We start from the raw sequence: 27,932 nt of genomic DNA on the forward strand, positions 1-27,932 counted from the left end.
AGGCAATCTATAGAAGACTTTTTTTCACCCCTAGAGGAGGAAGATATGGTAGTTCATGGGGACCTAAGAGGAAGGCAGATTTGGGGCTAAGAGTGGAGGTTTGCCGAGGCACTCATGTCCCCAACAGCTGGGCTCTCATTACTTTTTTTTTTTTTTTTTTTTGGCTTTTTGGCTTTTTGCTATTTCTTGGGCCACTCCTGTGGCATATGGAGGTACCCAGGCTAGGGGTCTAATCGGAGCTGTAGCCACAGGCCTACACCAGAGCCACAGCAACGCAGGATCCGCGCCGCGTCTGCAACCTACACCACAGCTCATGGCAACGCTGGATCGTTAACCCACTGAGCAAGGGCAGGGATCAAACCCGCAACCTCATGGTTCCTAGTCGGATTCGTTAACCACTGCACCACAACGGGAACTCCTCTCATTACTTTTTGATAACAGTTACTTTTTCCCACAAGAAAGCCTTTGAAGAAGTTATCTTCTGATGACCTGAGCAGATTACCCTGCTTTTTTCCTTCAAGTTTTTAATGATTTTGCAATCCGTCTTGGGTATCTATGAGGAAGGTAATTAGGAATTTGTCCTTCCCACAGATACCATGACTCCATATGGCCATAGTTCCAGGTTGAGCCTTGGACCATCATGCTGCATAAAGGCAGGGAGTCTCAGGTTTATTTTGTTTGAATGGTGACCCTTGGAATTAGGCAACAGCTCTGTCAGAATTCAGCTACAATTTGGGATCACAACTGATTAACAAGATTAATTTTGTACAATTCCAAATTGATACAGAATTTTTTTACTCAATGAATTTATTACATTTATAGTTGTACAATGATCATAACAATCCAATTTTATAGGATTTCCATCCCACAATCCAAGCACATCCCCCCAGCCCCCAAACTGTCTCCTTTGGAGACCATAAGTTTTTCAAAGTCTGTGAGTCTTCGCAGTATCTGTTCTGCAAAGAAGTTCGGTCTGTCCTTTTTTCAGATTCCACATGTCAGTGAAAGCATTTGATCTTGGTGTCTCATTGTATGGCTGACTTCACTTAGCATAATTTCTAGGTCCATCCATGTTGCTAAAAATGCCAGTATTTCGTTGCTTTTAATGGCTGAGTAATATTCCATTGTGTATACGTACCATATCTTCTTTAGCCATGTGGTTTAACGGTGAATAGAAGAGGTTAAGTGTTTCCTTTCCAGTTTGGAACTTGAATCAAGGACCAAGCACCTACACACAGTGAATTAATCTAGTCTAGGGACACTCAGTCACATAAGAGATATTTGGAGCAGGAAAGAGCTCTGAAAGACAAGGTAGACAGAGAGACAATGGTACATTTCCAAAACAACAAAGCCTATGCATCTAAGTACCACAGAAGGGAGTAAGGAGGAGACAAAATAAAGAGGATATAAAGTAAGGGATCAAAGGTCTAATCATTTGCTCACTCGCTCCTATCCCAGTGACCACCTCTGCCTTCCCAGGGTTCGTGTTGTTCCAAACTCCATCAAAACCACATCCAACTATTGTGGAGAAAAAGATCACACACTTAGAATTTTAAAATAGGTCCATACTCTTTGATAAGAACTGCACCGTAAGAAGGAAGGAAAAGAGTACTCACTAGATCATAACTAGGTGACCACCATGCCCCTGTTTTTTTTAACATATCAAAATGACAGGCTTACCTTTTCAACATAATTTCAACCTTAGACCTCTCTGAGAACTGCTTTGGGATCAGCATGGAAAATGGGTCTCATGACACTCGGGTAGTGCAAAGAACTCATGACCGTAAGAGAATCAAAGAACTGATAAATACTGTTAGTTACCAAAGCTCACAAAGGCTATTTGAAAGAAGGCACAATGCTTGTGTGGTAAAACACCACGAATCTATCATTTCTGGAGACTTGATTCCTTTATTTAACTATTGGCAAGAAGTTAAATTGCTCTCTTATTAGGAAGGATTGATTTTTTTTTTTATCGAATGTCATCTACCTGAGGATAGGTTAGGGTGGCTCTGGACAGCACCTCTGAGTCCAAGGGAAGAGGGAAGATAATCTGTGGAATCTTTCTCTCACCAAGATTCTGAAGATGCCATGAAAGCCTTCAAACCCCAGAAGGAGGAGGAATGAGAAGAATGAACAGAGGGTGGCTTGGCAACCTCAAAGGTGGGACTATCTGCAACTGACATTCCAGTCAATTTGCATGATTGCCTTCTTGTTGTCATTAATTTTGGTATCTTGTGACCACAGGTCTTCCAAAAAGATACATTTCCCAAGTCTCCTGTGGGAAACATGAGCCAGAGGAAGTGGGTCACCACAAAGTAACTGTGATCCTGGGGATTGGGAATTCTGCCCCCAGGGTTATGTGAGAGTATTCAAATGCCAGCCAGATTTTCCTGCTGTTCTTCAGCAACAAGCAGACCACTACAAAACAGTAACCCAGAACTCTGCCAGCAAACTGCTGGTGACTTATGTTAAGACAGGACCAAGGAAAGAAACATCTCCGTGCTGCCGCCACAGGCCTTCCAGCCCCCTTGCTGGCAGGTTAGAACAGTGATGCCTGTTCCAGGGGAATGGCATCACTGCTGCCTTTGGTAGCCATTAAAATTCAGCTCTACTCTCAGTGGACACATTCTGTGTGAACAAGGCAATGCTCCTGGATCTCTATAACACTCAGCAATGCAGTAGGGAGGGATTTTTCAAAGATGAATCTAATATTACTGTAATATGACAGACTTCATTCTGACCTTGAGCAAAATATTGATATGAGCCAAATCTCCCTTGTAGAATGCATGCAGAAAAATCTTTTTGAGATTAATCAGAAAACCTGTGCAGAGGAGCTTGCCCTAAAATTTATCTGCACTGGTTATAAGAAGAAATTCATGATTACATTGTTATCATGAAAAAATATTTAAGTGTAATTAAATGAGGCCGCTTAAGAAAAGGAGCTCTTCTTTCCAAGTGTAGCACCCAATATTTATGCAAATTTCAAATGATTCATTTTAGTCATGAAAGCTAGTTCACATTGCCCTTTACTAGAGACAACCCTTGTTTAATTAATTCTTGCTTAAAAGTAATAAAACTAATTTCTTTTCATAGCATGTGAGTCACACATTTCACTTCTAGAGACCAACTATACACAACTCATACAAAATAAAGAGGTAGCACCACCTGAATCAAATGTTGTAACTCGCTACATGGTTTTTGCATTTAGACTAATTGAAAATAATCTTTGCTTGACCACAAGCCCACACTTTCCCCTATTCTAAAAACACAAAGCTGATGCCTGCTGAGTAAGAACAGAGTGTACAAAGACGTGCTCCTTACCCCAAGCCAAATCTAACCCAGGTCAAGTGTATACATACCATGACCAAGAGATCATACAACAGATTCTCACATTTAAACTTGGTTCTAAATAGTAATAATTTCAAAATGTTATTAGTGTAGAAAATATTAATTCCCATTTCATAGGCTTGACTTTAACATATCATTATTGGAATTAGTTAAGATTAGTGTCATTATATAGATCATATTTACTGTGTTAGTCTCAAATCGATCATATAAAATAGGTAGTCCCATTTTGCAGAGTAGGCAATTGAAGCTGAAGAAATTAAAATAAAGCCTAAGTAAAAGTCAGAACTGGAATTCATATGGAAGCTGCCTGATTTTCAGGCTTATAACCTTAATTATTGTATGATTTCTGCTTTCCCTAAGCCTATGGTAGAAAAATAATATAATTCATAAATTCTTATATTTGAAAGAGCTCTTCAGTGAGGCATTTAATCTAATCCTCCCCCTCTGCCCCCACCATGCAGAAATTTCTTTCTCAGTGTCATTAAAAGAAAGAACAACTAGGCTGTATTGGGTATTTACAAAACTGAAGCTTCTTATTTTGGAAGATAGTTCATTTCATTGCTGGACCATTAAAATGGTTAAACAAATCTTCCTGAATCCAAGATTACATTTTAAAGATTTTTTAATGAATGTTTTCTCCTTTAAAATTCACTATCAAACAAGAATAAGAAACATAAATAGAAACTCTAACATCAATGAAACCATAAGAATTGAATCCATAAAGTCCAAACCATAGTGAATGAGGACTAGAACACGAGACTTAACAGTAAATGATCCAACAGAAAAAGTGTGCTTGACAGAAATGGGACTCTGTGTCCACAGGAAAGGTAGTGAGAAAGTGAAAAGCAAGATAATTTGGCTGGTAAATTCTCAAAAGACTAAAGAATTTAAAGTTAATATTCAGCAAGTGGTAATACTATCAGAAGTAGTAGTAAGGCAGGGGCCTATAGTAGGATTATTTCACGGCTAGTTTTTTTTTTTTTTTTGGTTGGGTTTTATATTTGGTTTTTTACTTAGGAGAACAATCAAACCCTAGAGTCCCCAACTCCACAAAGTCCAGTAACCTTTCTCCACCTTTTCAAGATACCCGAGAATTGTTTCCTGGAGAAACTTAACCAAAAATGTTCCAGACTCAGGAATATGAGGCCCAGAGGAGGAGAAGGTGAGAAACAAATTATAAAATAGGAAGGAGGTTAAAAACATGAGTCTCCAGATTTAAAAAGCTGTTAAGCACCCAACACAATAAATGAAAAAAAGCCTACATCAAGTTTTATTGGGAAACTTCAGAAAAGTAAAGATAAAGAGAAGATTCTGAAAGGTTCCAAAGAGGAAAAAAAGAAATTGGTCATACAAAGGACTAGGAATAAAATTTTAAGGAAAAAAAAAAAAAGAAAACCAAAAGACAAGGGAATAACGCCTTAAAAACTTTGATACAGATGTAAAAAGTTTCATCAAAATAATTTTTTTAAATTTTGTAAAAAGGTTTACATCTAGCCAAACTATCAATTAAGTAAGTACAAGGGTAACATAAAGGCATTTGAGACATACAAAGTCTCTCATACATGTTTTCTCAGGAAGCCAACAGAAAACATGTTTCACTAAACAAGGAAGTAAACCAAGAAAGAGGAAGAATGGAAATCAGGAAACAAGAGAGAGGTAAAGGGAATTCCCAGGATGACAGCTGGGGAAGTGCTAGGACCACAGCCGGGCAACAGACCAAGAAAGCCACCAAACAGACCAGAGCAGGAAGTCAAGGTTCTGAGGGTATCTATATGCAGAAATGATAGCTCCAAGGAAATACCAGAATGTATTCTGACGGATTCGATCTTGGGGGAAACTGCATAAAGAGGTATTTTACAGAGTTTCTTACACAGGTTGGGAAGACAGTGTTCTCAATACTAAGTAAAAAGAAAAGTTAACCATTAACTCCAGTTGTAAAAGAATGGAAACTGTAATTATAGTGTTCTACCCGACTTAGCAGTGAACTTTATTTCAAAACTGAAAAGACAGAATAGGAATTAAAAATTGAGATGTAATTTTCTTGAGAAATAAGGAAAGGAAAAGGAGTATAAGTAATTTAAATCTTCATCTGTCATTATGAGGGAAAATAGGTAATGTCAAAAATCGACAAGCTGACAGAAAGCACTATTGACATCTTATTCACCAATGAGAAAATAAATCACAGAAACAACGTCTGCAATAATTTGGGGTGTTTGTTTGTTTGTTTCGTTTTGTTTTTGTCTTTTTGCCATTTCTTGGGCCGCTCCCGCGGCATATGGAGGTTCCCAGGCTAGGGGTCGAATCGGAGCTGTAGCCACCGGCCTACGCCAGAGCCACAGCAACGCGGGCTCCGAGCCACGTCTGCAATCTACACACAGCTCACAGCAACGCCGGATCGTTAACCCACTGAGCAAGGGCAGGGACCGAACCCGCAACCTCATGGTTCCTAGTCGGATTCATTAGCCCCTGTGCCACGACGGGAACTCCCTTTGTTTGTTTTTACCTGGGGAAAATGGGGAGCACAACAAAGTCAGAGGAAGGGGTAGTAGGAGAACAAAGGAATACTGTTTCTTGTGATAAGCTTTTTAGCATCATTTGACTTACCTATTTTCTTGTAATATTTACATATAGCAGCTCAAAGGTTGATTTTAAAATAAGGCACTGACAGAGTTCCTATTGTGGCTCAGTGGAAAGGAATCTGACTAGGATCCATGAGGACGCAGGTTCGATCCCTGGCCTTGCTCAGTAGGTTAAGGATCCAGCATTGCCGTGAGCTGTGGTGTAGGTCGCAGATGAGTCTCAGATCCTGAGTTGCTGTGGCTGTGGTGTAGGCCAGTGGCTACAGCTCCAATTAGACCCCTAGCCTGGGAACCTCCATATGCCACAGGTGCGGCCTAAAAAAGTAAAATAAAATAAAGCACTGAGCTTTATTAATTTGTTTTTAATTATTAAAGACAAATTTATTAAATAAATTATAAATATATTAAAGACAAATTTATTAATTTGTCTTTTTAGTTACCTACTCTAGCTCTCTGGGCCTTTAGCAGGTTATAGGTAGATTCTTTGGAGCCACTAGTTAGTGTGTTGTATTCATTTTAATTGTAATTAAATACATACAGGCATAGCTCGTTTTACTGAGCTTTGCTTTACTGTGCTTCATAGATAATGCCTTTTTTTTTTTTTTTTAACAAATTAAAGGTCTGCGGTAACCCTGCATCTAGCGAGTCTCTTGGTGCCATTTTTTCCAAAGCATTTGCTCACTTTATGTCTCTGTGTCACAGTTTTGTAATTCTCAAAATATTTCAAACTTTTTCATTTCTGTTATATTTCTTATGGTGTCATGTGACTAGTGATCTTCAATGTTATTACTGAAATTTGTTGGCATATCACAAACCAAGCCCATTATAAGATGGGGAACCTAATCAATAAATGTTGTGTGTGTTCTGACTGCTCTATTGAGCAGCTAATTTCCTGTATTTTTCCCTCTCCTCAGGCCTCTCTATTCCCTGAAACATCACAATACTAAAATCAGGTCAATTAATAACTCTACAATGGCCTAAAGTGTCCAAGTGAAAGGAAGAGTCATATATTCCTCATTTTATATCAAAAGTTAGAAATGACTAAGCTTAGTGAGGAAGTCATGTTGAAAGCCAGGATAGTCCAAAAGCTAAGCCGCATATACAACCTAGCCAAGATATGAATGTAAAGTTCTTAATGGAAATTAAAAGTGCTACTCCAGCAAACATATGAATGATAAGAAAGCAAAACATCATTATTGCTGATATGGAGAAAGTTTTAGTGGTCTGAATAAAAGACCAAACCAGCCACAACATCCCCCTAAGCCAAAGACTAGCCCAGAGCAAGGCCCTAACTCTCTTTGATTCCATGAAGACTGAGAGAGGTAAGAAAGCTATAGAAGAAATGTCTGAATCTATCAGAGGTTGGTTCATGAGGTTTAAGGAAAGAAGCCATCTCTATAACATAACAGTGCAAGATGAAGCAGCAACTGCTAATGTAGAAGCTACAGCAAGTTATCTAGAAGACTAGCTAAGATGATTAATGAAGGTGGCTAAACTAAATAGATTTTCAGTGTGTACAAAACAGCCTTATTTTGGAAGAAGATGCCATCGAGAACTTTCACAGCTAGAGAAGAGTCAACGCCTGGCTTCAAAGCTTCAAAGGATAAGCTGACTCTCTGGCTAGGAGGAGAAGCTGAAGCCAATGCTCATTTACCATTCCAAAAATCCTAGGACCCTTAAGAATTATGCTAATTCTACTCTGTCTATGCTCTATCAGTGGAATAACAAAGCCTGGATGACAGCACATCTGTTTACTGAACATTTTAAGCCAACTGTTGAAACCTACTACCCAGGAAAAAGAAGATTCTTTTCAAAACATTACTGTTCACTGACAATGCATCCAGTTATCAAAGAGCCCTAATGGAGATGTACTATGAGATTAGTGTTGTTTTCATGCCTGCTAACACAACATCCATTCTGCAGTCCATAGGTCAAGGAGTTTTTTCAAATTTTAAGAAATTTTATAAGACTAAAGCTGCCGTAGATAATGATCCTCTGATGGATCTGGGCAAAGTAAACTGAAAACTTTCTGAAAAGGATTCACCATTCTAGATGCCTTTAAGAACATTCATGATTCATGAGAAGAGGTCAAAATATCAATATTCATGGGAATTTAGAAGTTGATTCCAATCCTCATATATGACTTTGAGGAGTTCAAGATTTCAGTGGAGGAAATAACTGAAATGGAATTAGATGCAGAGTCTGGGAGTTCCTGCTGTGGTACAGGGGTTAAGAATCTGACTGCAGCAGCTTCTAGTCGAGTAAGCTTCAAGCAGCACTATTTCAATAAATGCAGAGAAGTGAGAGCAGTAAATAATGCGTTAATATCAAAGAAAGTCCAATTGCAACTAGGCAAGTCATATGAATGAAACTTATGTAGTAATGTGAATGGACCAAATGTTGAAGAAATTGAGTCATTTCACAAAGTACCCTGTAGAAAAATGCCATAAACTCAAATGTCCCAGTAGTCAGTACCATATTCATGTTGCAAGTAGCAATTTGGGTTCAGCAAAATACTATCTGTCACACAAAAGTAATCTTAGTTTGAATTGTATTTATTGGTTTTGTAGTGTTTTTTAAATAATGTATTTTTAAAATATATTAAATGTATGATATAATAGCTAAGTATCAGAAGTTTATACCTTTTTTTTAATGGCCACACCTGTGGCATATGCAAATACCTGGGCCAGGGATTGAATCCAAGTTGCAGCTGCAACCTATGCCACAGCTGTGGCAACACTGGATCCTTTAACCCATTGCACCAGGCTGGGGATTGAACCCAAACCACCACAGTCAGATTCTTAACCTACTGTGCCACTGTGGGAACTCCTATACCTATTTTTATATTAGTACATATTGGTACAAATAATAATAAAATAATTTGTTTCAATCATGGTGAGCTCTTTTTCTTCCTTTAATTTCAACATTAAGTTACTCTGGGAGTTCCCTGGTGTCCTAGTGGTTAAGGACTCAGCATTATGACTGCTGTGGCTTGGGTTACTGCTGTAGCTCAAGTTCAATCCCTGGCCTGGGAACTTCTGCATGCCGTGGGTGCAGCAAAAAAAAAAAATTTTTTTCTGTTAAAAGAAACTGTACATTACTTAAACTTGAGAAGAACTGACTTATTATTTGTATTTACAGACAGATCTCTCTGGGTTGGTTTGCTACAATCCGAAACAGAATATCATTCACTATGGCCCTTATCAAGTACTCACTAACTTTAAAGGAAGTACTTTTTTGGAGTTCCTGTCATGGCGCAGCAGAAATGAATCTGGCTGGGAACCATGAAGTTGTCAAAGATTCGATCCCTGGCCTCACTCAGTGGGTTAAGGATTGGGCGTTGCCATGAGTTGTGGTGTTGGTCGAAGATGTGTTTCTCATCCCGCATTGCTGTGGCTGTGGCATAGGCCAGCAGCTGTAGCTCCAATTGGACCCCTAGCCTGGGAACCTCCGCATGCTATGGGTGTGGTGGCCCTAAAAAAAAAAAAAAAAGACCCCCCCCCCAAAAAAAAAATAAAGGAAGTACTTTTTTCTCTCACCCATTTTAATTCGCCACTCTGTTATCAAATGATGCAGTAAACAGCTTCACTGCCTTCTCCAGAATTTCTTTATCCCGACCTCCACTTACTGGGTAATCATCTATCCATCTATTCAGCTTATGCCTCCCCTGACCTCAGAGAAAAGGGTGGGAAAAAGTTTGGGTAAGAGATATTTTAGTTACCTTTTGCTACTACTACAATTTACCACAAATCACAAATCTTGTGGCTTAAAAGCAACACAGATTTATTATTTTACAGTTCTGGAGCTCAGAAATCCACAATGAGTTTCACTGGGCCAAAATCAGGTGTCAGCAGAACTGCATTGCTTCTGTAGGATCTTAAGAACAATCTGCTTCCTCGTCTTCCTTTCCTAGCTTCTAGAGATTCCCCACATCCCTTGGCTTGTGGCCCTCCATCACTCTGACCTCTGCTTGGATCATCAACTCTTCTTTTCTGATTCTGACCCTCCCGCTTCCTTCTTTCAATTGTAAGGACCCTTGTGATTACATGGGACCCACCCAAATAATTCTGAATAATCTCCCTATCTCAAGATCTGCCAAGTCTCTTTCACAGGTAAAGTAATGCATTCGCAGGTCCCTGGGATCAGGTGTGGAAGTCTTTCTGGTGGCATGATCTGCCTACCACAAGGACATCAATATGCCCAGCCAGTCCCAAGAGCAGAAACTCTGATGGAGGAATCCACTTTGGAATAGCGTGGGAACACAATCTCCAGAAACAGAAGAAAATGGAATGGATGTAGGTTAAGAGAAAAAGGCATTTTATAGTAAATGAAGAAGAAGTTATTTTTCTGAGGAGAATTAAGAAAGAGATTGAGGACTTGAGAAGGTGGGAAAGACTTGGAAAAGCCACTGTGGAAGGTTAGAAAGCCTGCAACTAAAGAAGAAAAAGCAACTGCTTTCCCCAGGGCATATCTGAGATGTGAAGGCAGTTACCTGAGTAAGAGCTAGGGTCTGAGGTCACACCAACTAGCACATACACAAAGATGGAATTAAACCCAGTTCCAAAGAGCCATCTAAATTTTTATTTCAAATTTTACAAGTAAACCAAACATCAAAATTAAAGTGTTTCTAACATCTCCTTTTTGTTATGCCATTGTTTTTCTTTTTCCATGATTCCTATAAGAAATTTGACACTAATTAAGTTAGCATAAGAAGGTGGGAAAAAGATGATGAATCATAGGCTATACTGGAAATAAACCAAGAAATAAGAAAAAACGATCTCTGCCCTGAAGAACAATGCTGAAAATTTTTGTTCACAAAGGGGCTATGTACTGAGAGTTTACGTTTTTTAAACGACAAATCATGGAACCTGATAAGATCTCCCAGGTGCTTCTCTTTTCTAAGACATTTGCCCAGAAGACTGCTACGGAGGCTTGGGTATATTTCTCTTTTGCTGTGTCACAGGGTGTTCCTTCCCTTCCCCCTCCTGCCTTGATATGTGTGTGTGTGTGTGTGTGTTTAGTTTCTCTCTCCCTTTTAAGAACACAGCCAGCACGCCTGTCTCCTGCTGTTGCTGCTGCTCTGACTGGCTTTTGCTGCCTCTTGCCTCTTCTTTCTCTTTCTGCTTAGTGCCTGGCCTTCTGGTAAGTATGACAAACACTCCCACAAGCCCTGTAAGATGTAGGGTGCGGTTTGTGGTGTTTGAAACTTGCAACTTTGAGACTGCTAGTGAACTGTTGAAGAACTTTCCATTGTTTTATTTACCATTTAAATGTGTTGCTCAGGAAGGGCTAAGTGTGTGGTAATCTGCTAGGACTGCCAGGACAAGTGAAAAACTTTCTCTCAAGGGAGACACAGATGGCCAGTAAACTTTATAGAAGATAAAATTTAGAAGTAATTTCTTGCTGTAAAATTAATTGAGAAAGAGACAATTTAAAATAACAGTTCTCTGACTTGTTTTTTACCCCTGTGGATTTGTCTTGAGGCTACTTTTAGGAATTGAGTCGTCCTATGGTTTACAATGATTCAGTTATTCTGTTTTAAAGTAAATGAGGAGTATGAGTTTAAAGGAGATCCATGAACTTAATACAAAAAAAAAAAATCACTGATTATGGCCTCTGATGAAGAATAAATCAAATCTACAGACAGAACACTTGCATTTAGACTAACCACATTAAAACTTCTATGGACAGTTGGTTTTAAATTTATTGCTATGAAGTTTGGTTTACTTCGGATTTTATTTTATCTCTCAGAAGCCTCCCTAACACTTTAAAACTCACACATGGATCTAAACCAGTAAATGTTTACTGTTTTCAATTTGATTTAGAAAGTATTCTCTTCCCTTGACTTTCAAAGACGAAGTGCTAAAGGCCATGGCTCCTTTTAGAAGAGCTTAAAATAACTTCTGGCTGGACAGCAGGTGCCGTGTCTTTCTCCAAGTTCAGGGGAAACACAAGTTATATATAGATGAGTGTGCCCAACAAGCAGGGGTCAGGATAGAGAATCCAGTGATGAGGACAAGGAAGCTGTTTACTGCATCATTTCATAATAAAGGTGGTGAATTAAAATGGAGGAGAGAAAAAAATACTTCTTTCGAAGTTAATGATAACTTGGTGAGGGCCACATGTGGATGGCAATGTCTGTACACTGAATTTGCCGTTCTTGAAAATGTTCAAACATTTGATAGTGCCTGCCCTGAGAAGGCAAGGAAGAAGCTGTGCAATGCATGGAGCAATATATTTTTGTTTTTATGTTCATCCCACCACAACAGCAAACCTGTGCATTATTAAGACTCTGTCATAATTTTTTTTTTTTTTGTCTTCTGTCTTTTTTTTAGGGCTGCACCCCTGGCATATGGAGGCTCCCAGGCTAGGAGTTCAATTGGAGCTACAGCTGCCAGCCTATGCCACAGCCACAGCAACACAGGATCCGAGCTACGTCTGCAACCTACACCACAGCTCACAGCAACGCCAGATCCTTAACCCACTGAGCGAGGCCAGGGATCGAACCTGCAACCTCATGGTTCTTAGTCAGATTGTTTCTGCTGCGCCACAACGGGAACTCGAGGACTCTGTCATAATTTTATGCTGCTAATTAGCGGGATCACCATTAAATACTATTTACAAATAAAATGCACCATAACTTAGGCCTAAGCCAAATGTCTTGCAAACCTAGAAATGGTGACAGCCAGAAACCCTCGAATGCTTGACTCAGCCCATCTCTCACCCCCTATTTCCAAAGAGCCCATATTATTCCTGGATAAATGCCCCTAGTTCACTCCCTCCTTGTACTTTAGATATTTCTGCTTCTTAAAAATTATTGTTATCCTAGAGCTTCTTGACTGAGAAGAGAAAGTTGTAATCTGTTTGGGTTATTTTTCCTAAAAGAAAGCCAGTTTTCATATTGGAAAAAAGTATAGAAAGTCAAGAAATTATTATTATGAGCATCACCATGTTTCCACACAAGCTCATTTGTTAATTCATAGCTTTCCTCATTCTATCTTACTCCAAAAATGGTGCCGGTTTGAACCTTAAAAAAAAAAAGTGTTTTTCAGGAGTTCCCGTCGTGGCGCAGTGGTTAACGAATCCGACTAGGAATCATGAGGTTGCGGGTTCGGTCCCTGCCCCTGCTCAGTGGGTTAACGATCCGGCGTTGCCGTTGCCGTGAGCTGTGGTGTAGGTTGCAGACGCTGTGGTGTAGGTTGCAGACGCGGCTCGGATCCCGCGTTGCTGTGGCTCTGGCGTAGGCCGGTGGCTACAGCTCCGATTCGACCCCTAGCCTGGGAACCTCCATATGCCGCGGGAGCGGCCCAAAGAAATAGCAAAAAGACAAAAAAAAAAAAAAAAAAGTGTTTTTCTGATTGATAACTACATGTTCCTCATCTGGTAAAAGGAAAATACCAGAAAAGCAAATATTTTCTGTATCTAGTATAATTCATTTATATTAATGTACTCATATTAATCAATATGAATTAAAGTAGAATTTTTAATATTATTATGAATGATTGTAGTAAGGTCAGTGGCTCATATCAAATGTTTTAACTTTGGGGAAAAAAGCACCAATTTAAATTTAAACATTAAATGTGAGTTCCCATTGTGGCTCAGTGGTAAAGAACCTGACTAGTATCCATGAGGCCTCACTCAGTGGGTTAAGAATCTGGCATTGCCATGAGCTATGGTATAGGTCACAGACACAGCTCGGATCCCGTGTTGCTATGGCTGTGGCGCAGGCCGGCAGCTACAGCTCTAATTCAACCCCTAGCCTGGGAACTTCCATATGTGGTGGGTGTGGCCCTTAAAAAAAAAAAAGGCAAAAAAACATTAAATGTATATATCCATGTATTTCCAATAACTGTAGGTCTACATAGAATTATACAAGAGAAAGATAACATAAATTGGCTATTCTAAGCAAAATGACAAGTATGATCATGAAAAACCATATCTTGAATTACACCATTAATGTCAGTAATAGGAGATACTATTGGAATTTAAAGACAAAAACCACATCATACAATATGATAATTGTATGACTCATTTTGGAAAGATGCTTCTCACTGTTCCTATCCAACTCAATGCAGTATCAACGGTCTGTAGAAGTACATTCATTCTCTATTAGAAACTGTACTTAGTAGGTGCGTTTGTGGGGATAGCCTTACCGTTTATCTATAACCGCGTTAATTACCTCAACCTGGCTGTGCTTACCACCAGATACCACTCCCAGTATGGAGACTAGTCAGTCTGCACAGCTGTCTGGGGACCCAGAGTCAACACCTCCAGGGAACACCTCAGCATTAACCAGTCAAAATGGCCTGGAGAAACAAGGTGATCAGGATTCCTCAACTCCCCTCCCACCTCCAGAGGAGAAGGCAGGTGTGCAGGCTGAACAGGGAGCCCATGATATCTCTGAAGAGCTGAACCGACAACTGGAAGACATCATCAGCATGTACGGATCTGCTGCTGGCACGGCAGGGAAAGAGGGTGCCACCACAGCCACGGAGCAGCCTGAGAACACAGAACCACCTGACAATGAGGACAGGGACTATGAGGAGGCCACTGACGAGATGGAGAGAGAACCTGTAGCTTCTGGAGAGCCCCTCACAGCCAAAGAGCCTGTCAGCAATAAAGAGCAAAAATTGGAAAAGAAAATTCTAAAAGGATTAGGCAAGTAGTTACATTCTAATGCATGACTTTTCTTTAAATTATTCCTAAAAAGGGACACCTCCTCCAATCTTTGCTAAGACCCATATTCCATACTGGGATTTTACTACAATTCCTTCAGGATCTCCCTACATCTCTTATTGTACTTTCTCCCAGCCACTTTCCATTCAAAAGAACCAAAGTGAACTTTTCAGCACATTATCCACCTACCCTCTGTTGCCTGTGGCTTCCCATTGCTCTTAGGATAAAGACCAGATTTCCTAACATGGACTTCCAGGCCTGAATGGTCTAACTCAAACCTTCTCTCCAGTTTTATCTCCCATCAATTTACCCCACAACATCTCCTTCCTGAACACTCTGCCTCTATCACCACCATGACAACTACTGTCTAGTAGCTAGTCATTCTAATCTTCTCTTTCAGTTCTTTGAACATGCCATGCTCCACCCCTCACAGGGCCCAAATCCATCCTATTTCCTCTACCTAGAAATCCCTCCCCATTCTCCATTTGGGCACTTAACTCATCATTTAGCTCACAAGTGAAATGGCATTTTCCTAGTCCCACCCTAAAGTCTCCCTCTCTTCTATTTCTATTGTACCACGTATCTTTCCTTCCTGGCATTTATCAGCATTTGAGGGCACACATTTATTTTTACGTTTATTTGGTTAAAGCACCTCTTCCACACTACCTCACTATCTCACAGGCAGGGACTGTGTGCACATTTGGATATCACTGGATGCCTAGTGTCTAGAACAGTGGTAAGCATATACTAGGTGCTCAATGAATATTTGTTGTAAGGATGAATAAGAGAATTAATGAATGAAAGGGAAAATGTTTAAAGCAAAGCTAGTAGAATTTAGATTTAAACAAAATACAAATACATGGATAGTTTTGTATATAAAATGATTGTCCATTAGATCACTTAGTAGTATGTTCCATTACTACATACATAAAACATTTTTAATTTAACAAAACTATTCAGAAATGTATTAATTATAGAATGTTGAAAATTACAGAAGATACTTTTACTCTCGGTAGTTCATAGGTTCAACAAACATTTACTTATGCCTAGTTTTTATGAGATGCGCAAAGATAAAAAAAAGTCTTTGGTTAAGGGGCTCTAGGTCTGGAGAGAAAAACAAGCATGTACACTAATTCTTATATAGGGTAAGTGCTAGAACAGGCACAGAAAAATTGTTAGGAGAGCATGGGAGACTGGTTAGACCAAAAAATGTCTGTGAAAGAGGGGTATGAGATTTCATTTTTCAGCTATGAGTGAAAGCATATTACTGCACATATGAGCATCCCTCTGCCTCTCTTTCCTGGTGAATTTCACCAGAACACTGACTACAAACATCACCTCCTATTGTGCCTATGTGATACATTCCCTGACCTGCCCAGGTAGAGTTAGCATCACCTTCTATAGTTCTCCATTAAATTTTCAGCAGCAATCATGTGTTCATAAACCTGCCTCCAAGCTGGAGGGAGAATCTACTGAGGCTGTGATCACATCCTACTCATTTCTGGAAGACAGTGTGGCAGAGTGAAAGACCATGGGCATCAGAGTCAGAACTGCTTTCACACTCCAGTAAGGTCATGTGTAAACCCAAAAGTATGTCTATACTGGCATAGGACCTCACTATGATGCCTGAAACCACTGCTGGCAGTGCTTTGAAGAAGGGCTAAAAGACACATTCAAAAAGCTACCTGACCCATCTAGAATTAAAGACTACCCAAGATACTACCACGTTCCAAAGACTGGGATCACTCTAGTGTTTTGCAACTTTGAGAAAGAATAAAATTGCTCTATGTTACAGAGCTATTCTTCCTTCTCTATCCAAGGCATTTCAGCAATATCCTTTTGTACTAGTCATTGTTAAACTGTCCATAAAGTGATACAAAATTAGGCTCATGGCTCAGTGGAAATATGACTAGCATCCATGAGGACGCAGGTTTGATCCCTGACCTCACTGAGTGGGCTAAGGAACCGGTTTGCCATGAGCTGCGGTGTAGGTCACAGACGAGGCTTGGATCCCATGATGCTGTGGCTGTGACGTAGGTCAGCCGCTACAGCTCCGATCTAACCCCTAGCTTGGGAACCTCCATATGCTGCAGGTGCAGCCCTAAAAAGACCAAAAAAAAAAAAGATACAAAATTACACTCCAGAGGTGAATGATTTCAAGTGTTCCTAACCAGAAAAGTCGTTTAGCTTTATCAGTCTAAAACTATTTCTGTATAGCAATTTGTGTGTCATAATGGAGAAATGGGTATGAAGAAAACAAGGGAAAAGTTAAAGGTGACCAATTTTGATTTCTACTCTGTCTTCCGTGAGTTATTTCAAAATCTGTATTAACCTCATACTTACCAAATAAGCAAAAAATATATAATCAAAAAAATTAGAGAAAAAAATTTCACAACTAGTTCTGCCACTACCTGTAAATTACCAAAGTTCATCTGAATGTTATTTATCAGAACCAGTGTTTATGATCAGAGTGCCCAGATGAGTCCACTCTAATTACATGTGTATAAGCTGCTGGCTCTTTCATGCCGTTTCTCCAAACACCATCCATATATTCTACTAAGTGTTGTACTATTTTAGCTACATTATGAGTTAAAACACATTTTTAGGCTAATTTAAATGTTACCACCATTTTAAACATCATTTCAATTATCTGCAAGTGGCTTTAACAGGCTTCTTGGGTATTTATCAATTAAATGGTGCTATACTATCATCTAGACCAATGACTTCAAACCTAACTATGCACTGGAATCAAATAGAGAATTTGTCAAAAATGCTGTTCCTGAGCACAGAGATTCAGAGTTGGTAGGTCTGGACTGGGGCCAAGGCACCCTGAGTAATTTTGATACAGATTGTGGAAGCAGTGGATCTGATGTTTCAGAAAGTGCTTCTTTCACCCTTTTGGAAGAAAATATACAGTGTCAGCTATGGTCTTCTTTTAGAATCTATTTGGAGCTTTTATAGAATTTTAGTATGTCTTTCAATCCATACCTGCAGATATACCTTTACTTAATCTTTACTTAGGTATTTGATCAAAGATGAGTCTTTAATTATTGTATGTTTATCAGACATTTGCTTTATTGATATTTTTGAGAATCTGAAATGTTCTGACTCTCTAACCCCAAATTTTCCAAGGTGTATACTCTGGGATATTTGAAATTTCAGAACAATTTAGTTTCCTAACTGCCAGAACTCCCTGACCTTTAATAAATACAACAATGAAAATCTCTAACAGTGATAGGAATAGTTTACAACATTTTCTAAACCTATTGAAACAAAAACACCTTTCTTTCTCAGAACATCTTTGAATATCTGGAAAATGTCTCTACAACCCAAGAACTCAGGATTTATATTTCCTTTATGTGCTGTATATCCTCCCACAATCAACACACTGTATACCACAGCAGTTGGAGGAATATTTTAAATCTCTTCAGTTGGCAGAATCATTTTCACCTTGACACTGAACTGAAAGAAACAAAAACAGACCATGACACATCCTGTTAAAACCCAAGTATCCCCCTTGCTTCCCCAACCCATCCTCCAGCTCACAGGCGTCTTATTAATCTCTTCTCTGCCAATATTATGTGGGCTGCACATAGTAATAAGCACATGACAATGATAAAATATAGTATGCCTTCCGATATGGCTGATAACTGATTGAGTAGGAAATCATACATTTGAAGTATAAACCAAGAATAAAACAAAGGGGAGCTGCAGGTCCAGTCTGAGCTCAGAATCCATCTGGTCAACCCACTAATTTTATAGACAGAGAAATTAAAGCCTAGACAGTTTTAAAGTCTGGGGGCGGGGGGAGTTACTCAACTAATTGATGTTTGCGAGATTAGTCATAAAGAAAGGGACAGGCCTTAAGTCACTAATATTACAAGACCAAAGATATATAAAAATAATCAGTATGTTGGTTGAGGAGCATTTAACTTAGCCATATCTCAGTTAGTGAGCTTCATCTTTCCAGTTACAGGTGAATTTGAGTTCTACCTTCTGAGGGGTACCTTGACTGCACATTGGTTTTCTAGAATCTTTTAGCTCATTTACTTACTCTGCTTTAAAACAGTCAACCTCCTAAATGGTCTGTTTTATCCATTTAGCTTGATTTCTAGTTTTACTCTGAGAGGAAAAACTGTTGCTTTGATACAAATGCTAAATTTTCTGTAAGAGATGGTAGGAGACCAGAAGAATTTAGAAGAAAGAGGAATCTGCAGAGACTTAAAGGTTCCTGAGTAGATTCATAGGTAAGCTAAAACTTAGGCCAGATCCTGAAAGGAGAGGAGGATTTAGACAAATGTAATGGGAGAGAAAAACATGTCTTAAGCAAAATGATTAATAGTCTCTTCTGACCCAAGTTGAGAATGGATATATTTAATTCTTATTGCTCTTTCTGACAGGTTTCTTTTTTTATTACAAGGTTTTGCTTTATTTTGTTTTCTCTGGAATAATCTCCCCACTATTAAGCTCTTAAAGTTTTTTCTTTTAAAGAAAGCTTTCTTTATAGTTATAGCCAAGAAGTTACTAGCAGTTTAAACACAGAGTTTATTTTTCCTCTTGTGTCTGACACTGTCACCAAATGACCCATTTCTGTAGAATTGTAATTACAGCCTTTCTTAAAAGATGAGCAAGTCTCTGCCTATTCCCTTCCTCCACGATAATCCCACACAGCAGTCTAGTCTAAAAAAAAAAACCAATGGAAGTTTAAAAACTAAGCTCTCTGATGTTACAAAGCTATGGATTCTGCAAATGCCTGTCTCCAATTTCTTGGATTTTTTTTGTTGTTGTTGAGAGAAATCCTTTTTGAAGGGTATAATGATACATCTGAATGCTAAACTTCGATACAAAATAACTGAAAATGAGAGCAGAAAGAGACCTCAGTGAGTATAACAGTTAAAAGCAAACAAACATTTCATAAATAAAACAAAAAGGAGAGAAGAGAGACCCAATGGACTCACTCAAGTGTTTCTGTCTTCTACAAACAAGACACATTATGGTTTAACATGTCAGTACTCACTTAGAGAGGTATGCTCAACATACACTAAATGTCACAGGTGAGAGTAAGACCTGTCTTTCCTGTAGTTGACCACAAAGTTGTCTTTCAGACAATGTTTACTTGATTTACATGGTATTACTGCGCAGGGGTAGGCTTCGTTTTTTTTCCATTATCACTAAGATTACTAAACACTTGCCCTGGGCCAAACACTGGGTGGGGTCCTAGGCCTGATCTGACCAATAGTACAGTCTCTAGCCTTTAACAGATGACACTTTTTTTTTTAATGGCCACACCTGTGGCATATGAAAGTTCCTGGGCTAGGGGTCAAGTCAGAGCTGCAGCTGTAGGCCTACACCACAGCCATGGCAACACCAGATCTGAGCTGTATCTGTAACCTATGCCACAGCGGCAAGGCCTGATCCTTAACCCACTGAGCCACAACAGCAACTCCCACAGATGACACTCTTCACTCAGGACAGTAGTGATCGTATGAGTACCTTCCACAGACTAAAGATAAGGATGAGGTGCTTGACTGACCAACACAAATCCGTCCTTGCAGCTACACGAATAACTGAAGCCCAAGCCAGGTGGGGGTAGGGCAGCAGAGATCATCAGTATAAAGGCAGCACATTACGGCAAAGGCTGTAACTGGACTGCTGGTGCAGCACTACACACACCCATCTTCTCCCCATCTCAGGCCATCTCTCTAATCTGAACTGACTCACTGGGCAAAGACAGATGAAACCAGCTGTTAGGAATGAGGTCATTTTTTTTTTTTTTTTCAAAAAAAGTTTCCTTTTATTTTTCTAGGTTTCTCTGGCATCAAAATTTCACTTGGGAGTGGAATGATTTAGAGCAAGTAGACAAACCCTGGATTCAAGCCTTGGCTCTGCCAGTATTAATTATGTAACTCTGGACTTCTCTGGGCTTTTGATTATTAACCTATAAAATTAAGTCTGGCTGCTCTCTGAAGTTACTTCTAGACCTAATTTTTTTTTTTTATTAAAGTGTAGTTGATTTACAATGTTGTACCGATTTCTGCTATACAGCAAAGTGACTCAGTCATACATATATATATACATTTTTTTTTTTTCTTTTTTAGCTATTTCTTGGGCCGCTCCTGCGGCATATGGAGGTTCCCAGGCTAGGGGTCGAATCGGAACTGTAGCCACCAGCCTATGCCAGAGCCACAGCAACGTGGGATCCGAGCCGCGTCTGCAACCTACACCACAGCTCACGGCAACGCCGGATCGTTAACCCACTGAGCAAGGGCAGGGATCGAACCCGCAACCTCATGGTTCCTAGCCGGATTCGTTAACCACTGCGCCACAACGGGAACTCCCTACATTCTTTTTTTTTATACTATTTTCAATCATGGTCTATCCCTAGAGGTTGGATATAGCTCCCTGTGCTATACAGTAGGACCTTATTGTTTATCCATTCTAAATGTAATAGTTTGTATCTACTAATCCAAAACTCCTAGTCATCCCACCCCCTCCCCTTTGGCAACCACCAGTCTGTTTTCTATTAGATCTAAAATCACTTGATGCCATTAGTTACCAGACATATCGAATGAAAATACAAGGTACCCAGGGAACTTCAAATATCTGATAAACAAAGGGTAATTTTTTAGTACAAGTGTGTCTAATGTCTTGTATTTCATTTGGCAACCTAATTCCATGATATATCTGCTTCTCCAGAATGAAGGCAAAAATTCCAGCAAAGGAGAAATGCCTGTTCTTGGGGGAGACTATTAAAATTGTTAATTTTTCTTTTTTGGCTGCACCCACAGCATATGTAAATTCCCAGGCCAGGGATCAAATTTGAGCTGCTTCTGTGACCTACACCACAGGCTGCAGCAATGCCAGATCCTTAACCCATTGCACCAGGCTGGGGATGGAACCAGCAATGCCACGGAGACAAGCTGGATCCTTAACCCACTGCACTAGGATGGGGATGGAACCAGCAATGCCACAGAGCAGCTACAAGCTGAATCATTAACCCACTGCACCACAGCAGGAACTCCAAAGTTGCTAATATTCTTAAGCAGACTTATATCGGGAAACATGGCTCTAGCGTATGGTGTGACTTCCTATTCTGATTAGACAGGGTGGCTGTCACAGGTAGGTGAGGATAGGGAAACTGCTCTACCTTTACTAACTGTCTGCAAAGATATATCTGGTGGTACATAGAGGTCTCAGGGTCCCGCTTCTGCCTCCCAATCCTCAGCCCAGTGGATACTGAAAGACAAGATTTCCAAGTACCAGAGAAAGGCTAACTAGGCATTTGAGCTGAAGAAGACAAAAGGAAGAACAATGGAGAAAGAAAAGAAAGAATCTGAGGCTCATCATCAAAAAATCATGAACAGATAGATGAGTTTTTAAATGTAGTGTAAACTCCAACTGGGAACAGAAAATGAAACTGCCAGCAGAGATTAAGGCCTAAGTGGGAGAAGAGAAGACCCTGGGAAGATAAACCTGTAACCAGAGAGACACAAAAAGGCCTATGGAAAAGGCCCTGAACGTCTTGGATCCATTTTCTCTCTATATTGACTTTATTCCTACTTGTTAGGAAATATGATCAGAGTCATTCCCACCAAAAGTCATGGAATGGGTTCCCCTACAAATCAGAAGAAAGAGATGCTAAGAGTACAAAAGTAAATAAACAAACAAAAAGGTCAGACTAAACTATCTAAAGGTTTGTCTGCTTTGGGCTGGTATTTTAACAGCTCCATGTACTCCTGTGGCTGTTTCATGGTAATTGGATATTTGGATGAGCTGCTTTGCTTCTTTTTTCAATTAATTAACATGAGGATATGGATGATTTATCCCTTCATAAAGTCATGTTTTTGATCCTTTTGAATATTTACAAAATATTCCTTAGAAAATTACAAATTCCTTGAAATGTTTAGTAACAAGAACAGATTCTTTGGATGAAAGTTTGAGGACTATTCTTATATCAGACATTTACTGAAAATCTGCCATGAGCCTGACACTGTACCACACATTTTCACAAACTTCTCAGCTAATCCTCACTTATTCTGCAAGGTAGGTATCACCCCTTCTTACAGGAAAAAACAATAATAATATCTGCGGCTCAGATAGGTTAAGTGGCTTGGCCAAGGCTGGATAGTAGCTAACAAATGGTCAACCTAAGATTACAGCCCTTTTCATCCGACTTCAAATTCAACACTTTTTAAAAATGATTTCATGGTTTTGTTTTCTTTTAAGGGAAAGAAGCCAACCTACTAATGCAAAATCTAAACAAGTTGCCAACATCTGAGGAAAAGCTTGATTTTTTATTCAAGAAGTATGCTGAATTGGTAAGTTCTTTAATTAGGCCTTTTTGTCAGATTCAAGCTCTGGTTAGAGCTGAGAAAAGGAGGCTGTTAGTTTTTCAGGTATATCATTATAGATCATGGCTGGTTACCTCAAACAAGCCAATGTCAGAAAGCATAAGGCAGAATTTTTTAAATGAAAGGAAAATAAAGCAGAAAAACTGAGGAACAAGAGCAAAAGGAAGAAAAAGGATGGAGCTAGAGTCCACTCTACCTTCAATTACGTGCATCATTTGGGGGATGGAAGAGAGAATTAAAATTCCACAAATTTCAAGTTAATTATAATTAAAATTGGTCAATATTTTAAAGTTCTTTTTGGTTTTGCAATAACAGAAATACACTCAACATAAAGGCAAATTTTTATCAGGTTCTTGTGTGCAAGTTTTTTGAGGGTGGTCCCCTCAGGAAGGCAGAGGGTTGAGTTAATCCCACCCCTCAGTTTGTGATGCATGCTCATTCATTCATTCATTCATTCATTCTCTTTGATCTGCGTTCTTCTCCTGGTCCCCCACAGCGGCAAAGTATCTGAAGTGGACTGTTTTGTTTCCGGGTATAGGTCCTCCCCATGCAATCTCTCTCAGTAAGTCAGGGCCACTCGCAGGAAGGGGAGCCCCTTCCAGACGTCAGAGAATCACGAAGTGGATTATCTCCTCACCAGTACACTTACAGTGGACCAGGTGGAAGAACCAGGAAGGTTCAGTGAAGGCAGCACCCAGGTTTCAATGAACCCTCACAAAAAAAAAAAAAAAAAAAAAAAAAAAAAAAAAAAAAACTGGCTAAAGGAGTTACACCTGAGGCTTGTGCACTACCAGGCATGAGCAAGGCCTGCTGCAAAGAGGTGATGTCCTTTCAATGAAGCTAGGCAATGCTCCTCTCTCTCAGTTCTATTTCTTTTCCTAAACTTTTTTTTTTTTTTTTTTTTTTTTTTTTTTTACTAACTTACAAAAGCAGTGACAGCAGTAACGGCAGAATGAAACTCAAGCCCACATCCACACAAAACAATTCCTCTAGGCAGTAGGTTGAACTGCCCCTAAAGATAGAGCGTCTCACCTGCATGGGCCCCTCTGAGGCCCTGGACATAATTATTTTTTATAAATATCACTATATATATATAGTGATTTTTATTTTTTTCATTATAGCTAGTTTACAGTGTTCTGTTGACTTTCTACTGTACAGCATGGTGACCCAGTTACACAGACATGTATGCATTCTTTTTTCTCACATTATCATGCTCCATCATAAGTGACTATAGTTTCCAGTGCCATGCAGCAGGATCCCATTGCTAATCCATTCCAAAGGCAACAGTCTGCATAATTATCTTTTTTTCTTTTTCTTTTTCTTTTTTTCTTTTTAAAAGAAGGTCTCCAGGGAGTTCCCATCGCGGTGCAGTGGTTAACGAATCCGACTAGGAACCATGAGGTTGCGGGTTCGATCCCTGCCCTTGCTCAGTGGGTTAACGATCCAGCATTGCCATGAGCTGTGGTGTAGATCACAGACGCGGCTCGGATCCCACGTTGCTGTGGCTCTGGTGTAGGCTGGCAGCTACAGCTCGATTCGACCCCTAGCCTGGGAACCTCCATATTCCATGGGAACGGCCCAAGAAATGGCAAAAAGACAAACAAACAAACAAACAAATAAATAAATAAATAAAAGAAGGTCTCCAAAACCGAGTAAGATTCAGGCCCACAACCCCTTCAGGTCTCTAATTGCATCTTATCCCCAATGATGGAGTAAACTTTAATAAGTGACTTGTTTTCTTTCTTTTTCACTCTGATGTTAGTCCCATGATCTCTATTTGTTTTTCCTTTCTTGTACTTTGATGCATCCTGTTATGTTGAATTGTCATGCAACAGAACCAGAGTTCTGGTTCAGAATTCTGAAACTCTGGATGACTGGTGATTGCTCAACTCTGCAGCAATTCTTTTAAATTATTTTTAAATCACACAATCCACATTTCAATGATGAAAGGGAAATGCTGAATACACAAGTAAAAAAACCTCTAATCCTATAATCTAAAACACAAACTTTGATTTAGCTGTCTTCTTTTCCAGTTCTTCTATACATGCAGAGATAGCTTTTGTATCACTACCATCAATTAAGTACATATAATTTAGTATCTGGTTTTTTGGCTTATATGACTGATAATTCTATTTCGTCAAAGCTACATCATTTTCCATTAATTGGCTTTATGTATCGGTTCCTTAACTTTGGGACATTTAGATTCCTTCTACTGTTTGTTTTGCCAAATGTTGCTGCAGTGAACATCATCATGCATGAGATTTGTACCTTCTCTTTTACGATCCTGGGGGAAAAGTTCCAGAATTGGAATTACTAAATCAAGCAGTATAAATGCTTTTTTCTTTAAATGGCCATATTGCTCTCCAAAAGAATAAAAGAAATTTATAAAGTATTAGTATACCAATTTTACTGCAACTTGTTTAACATTGACAGTTAACTACTCATAAACAATTTCAGCGCCATAAGAAGGTAGGTGTCAAAAATAATATTTTTCCCCCAAATCTGGCCCCCATTCTCACATATCCATTTTTGCTCTTTCTAGTAATTATTACATTGATTTCCCTTTCCCCTTCCATTTACTTACGCACACCAAGGCCATTCATTTTTAGTTTCTAGTGCCATGTTCCATAGTTTGATGAACTGGGAAGATTCTAGACTAGTACAGAGAGCTATTTACAGTTCTGTAGTCCCTCAGCAGTATATCAGAAAAGAATCAATCACTCGGTCTACCTCCAATTTTTTTTTTTTTTTTTGTCTTTTGTCTTTTTAGGGCCACACCTGCAGCATATGGAGGTTTCTAGGCTAGGGGTCTAATCAGAACTGCAGCTGCCAGCCTACACCAGAGCTACAGCAACACCAGATCCGAGCCTCGTCTGTGACCTACACCACAGCTCACAGCAACACCAGAGCCTTAACCCACCAAGAGAGGCCAGGGATCGAACCGCAACCCCATGGTTCCTAGTCAGATTTGCTTCCACTGTGCCAAGATGGGAACTCCCCAAAATTTTCTTCATGAGACAAGGTTGTTCATTCCTAGCCAAGCAGTCAAGAGGTTATTTTTCCAGAGACCCTACTCAAGTATAGTATGCCCTACTATACTTTGGCATTTATATCATCTCCTACAATGAACTTTTAAACAAAGGTTGTTCTAGAAAAAATGAATCTGAAACAACTGACCCCAAAACCCCTACATACCTTTTTAGAAAGGAAAAACTACAAATAATTTTAATTTTTTACTTGGAGACTAAAACCTATTTCCCTGCCACTGGTTTGGATATTAATATAAGGAGTATCTGAAATGTAAGTGTTAACATAGAATAAATCATTAAATTCAAAGCTGTGAATCAAACTCCCACTCCAGCTCACTCATCCTTACAGATTCAAAGTCCTATATCATCAATCATTGCATCATTAAAAGATAAATTCATTAATAAATAAAGATACCTCATGACTAAACTAAGAAATGACCTAGAAGAAGTATTTTTTGCAAATTCCCTCATTTTAAAGTACTTATGACAATATTACTAATACTATTCTAATTTAGTGCTTGGCATTAATTTTACCTTTTTAACTTAAGAAAAAAAGAAAGAACAAGAAAAATTTCAGATAAAAATCCTATATGCCTATTAGAATTGTACAGGAGATCCATGTCTGAATGCATTATTAAACCACAAAACCAGCATTTAACTGATGTTGACTCAGTTGCAATACGTTTGCTTTCATTAGGAAACCCCACCTACATTTACACAAATCTGAAGTATTTGAAAAAAACTACCACATCTTAAAAAAACTGTCAGAAGGTTAAAGGGCTTTATTTAGAGTAAAGCAAGATAGACCTAGAAATATTTCAAATGTGCATGATCTTGCAATAAAACTAGAATGTTAAATGATCAATAAGTAAGACTAAATCATCTCTTCCAACTTATGAAACACATGTATGCTATCATCCTCTTGATGCTCAAATAAGTCCACAAAGGGCAGTGTCCCCCCAAAAAGGGTTAGTTTTGTCAACCATGGAACAAAAGGCAATGTCTGTCCGGAGATATTTTGGATGTGACATTTGGAGGTACTGGTTGCATCTAGTGGGTAGGGGCAAGAGATACTGCTAAACAGTCTATAATGCACAGGATAGCCCCCGTAACAAAGAATTATCTGGCCCCAAATGCCAACAGTGCTAAGACTGAGAAACTCTGACAGATGGTTTAGTCTTTCAAAGGTAAAGTCTAAACCAAAATGCAAAAACAATAAAAACAATATATAAATGTCAAGAAAGGACAAGAGATCACTTATAGTCCAAACACAAGCATGAGATGTTTCACCCCCATCTGATAATTATGGTGCAAAATGAGGTTAGCATGAGAAATGAACAATAAAATATCACTGATTTTCCATTTGAATCTCAAGAAGGATAACCAATTTCAATCAACATTTATTGTAACATGGGCCTAGTTTTCCTTGATGCTAATTCGCACCAATAACTAAAAATTGTCCTTAAGTATGAAGATAGAATATAGCATATGACTATTCCCAGCTTAATCTGGCAAAGGCTTATCATGGACATTTCACAGTGGTACAAGGGAAACAGGAAAGGATTAAAATAAGATGTGAACTGAAGAAAGTGTGACAGTTCTGTTCATCTAGTTCAGAAAAAGCAAATGCTTTTTCAAGACAGGGTAACTGAGTCACCTGTCAGGACCCACGTTGTGCATATGCATTTGTATCTGGCTCTGTGAGGCACCAGGAGAACCTGGGGTCCATAAATACCCAGGGGTTCCCAGGTCTTTTTCTCTTCGTTAGCCAACAAGATCATTATTAGGATGAATACGCACCTGACTTACACACCATTCAGGCTCTAAGGGAACTAAGTCCAGCAGAAGAAATGGCTCTGGAAAAAGGGGCTCCTGCTTACTCATGGTCACCCTGATTGTCAATCTGAGATCCACACTCCTAGTATACCAGTCTCTGGAGGGTTCAACCC

The 27,932-nt window shown here is 39.2% G+C and overlaps 1 protein-coding gene and 1 long non-coding RNA gene across 4 annotated transcripts in view; one reads left to right on the plus strand and one right to left on the minus strand.

Moving 5' to 3' along the window:
* Positions 1-27,932, minus strand: part of LOC110259987 (uncharacterized) — a 1,024,192-nt gene that overhangs the window by 974,079 nt on the left and 22,181 nt on the right. The window lies entirely within an intron of this gene.
* The window catches only part of TXLNB (taxilin beta), a 56,692-nt gene continuing 39,706 nt past the window's right edge, over positions 10,947-27,932 (plus strand). The window contains exons 1-3 of one of the 2 annotated variants that reach the window (XM_085015772.1): positions 10,947-12,968; positions 13,275-14,585; positions 22,830-22,921. In XM_085015772.1, coding sequence (XP_084871898.1) covers positions 14,147-14,585; positions 22,830-22,921 — 531 coding nt within the window. In that variant the 5' untranslated portion in view covers positions 10,947-12,968; positions 13,275-14,146. The remainder of the gene's footprint in view (positions 12,969-13,274; positions 14,586-22,829; positions 22,922-27,932) is intronic. The other variant, XM_003121175.7, reaches the window with a different exon arrangement.

This window comes from Sus scrofa, chromosome 1 (assembly GCF_054392235.1).
Source record: "Sus scrofa isolate SSC_HxYL_T2T_F1_AM1 chromosome 1, Sscrofa_HxYL_maternal_Yorkshire_Landrace_v2.0, whole genome shotgun sequence".
In the NCBI taxonomy this organism is placed as follows: Eukaryota; Metazoa; Chordata; class Mammalia; order Artiodactyla; family Suidae; genus Sus; species Sus scrofa.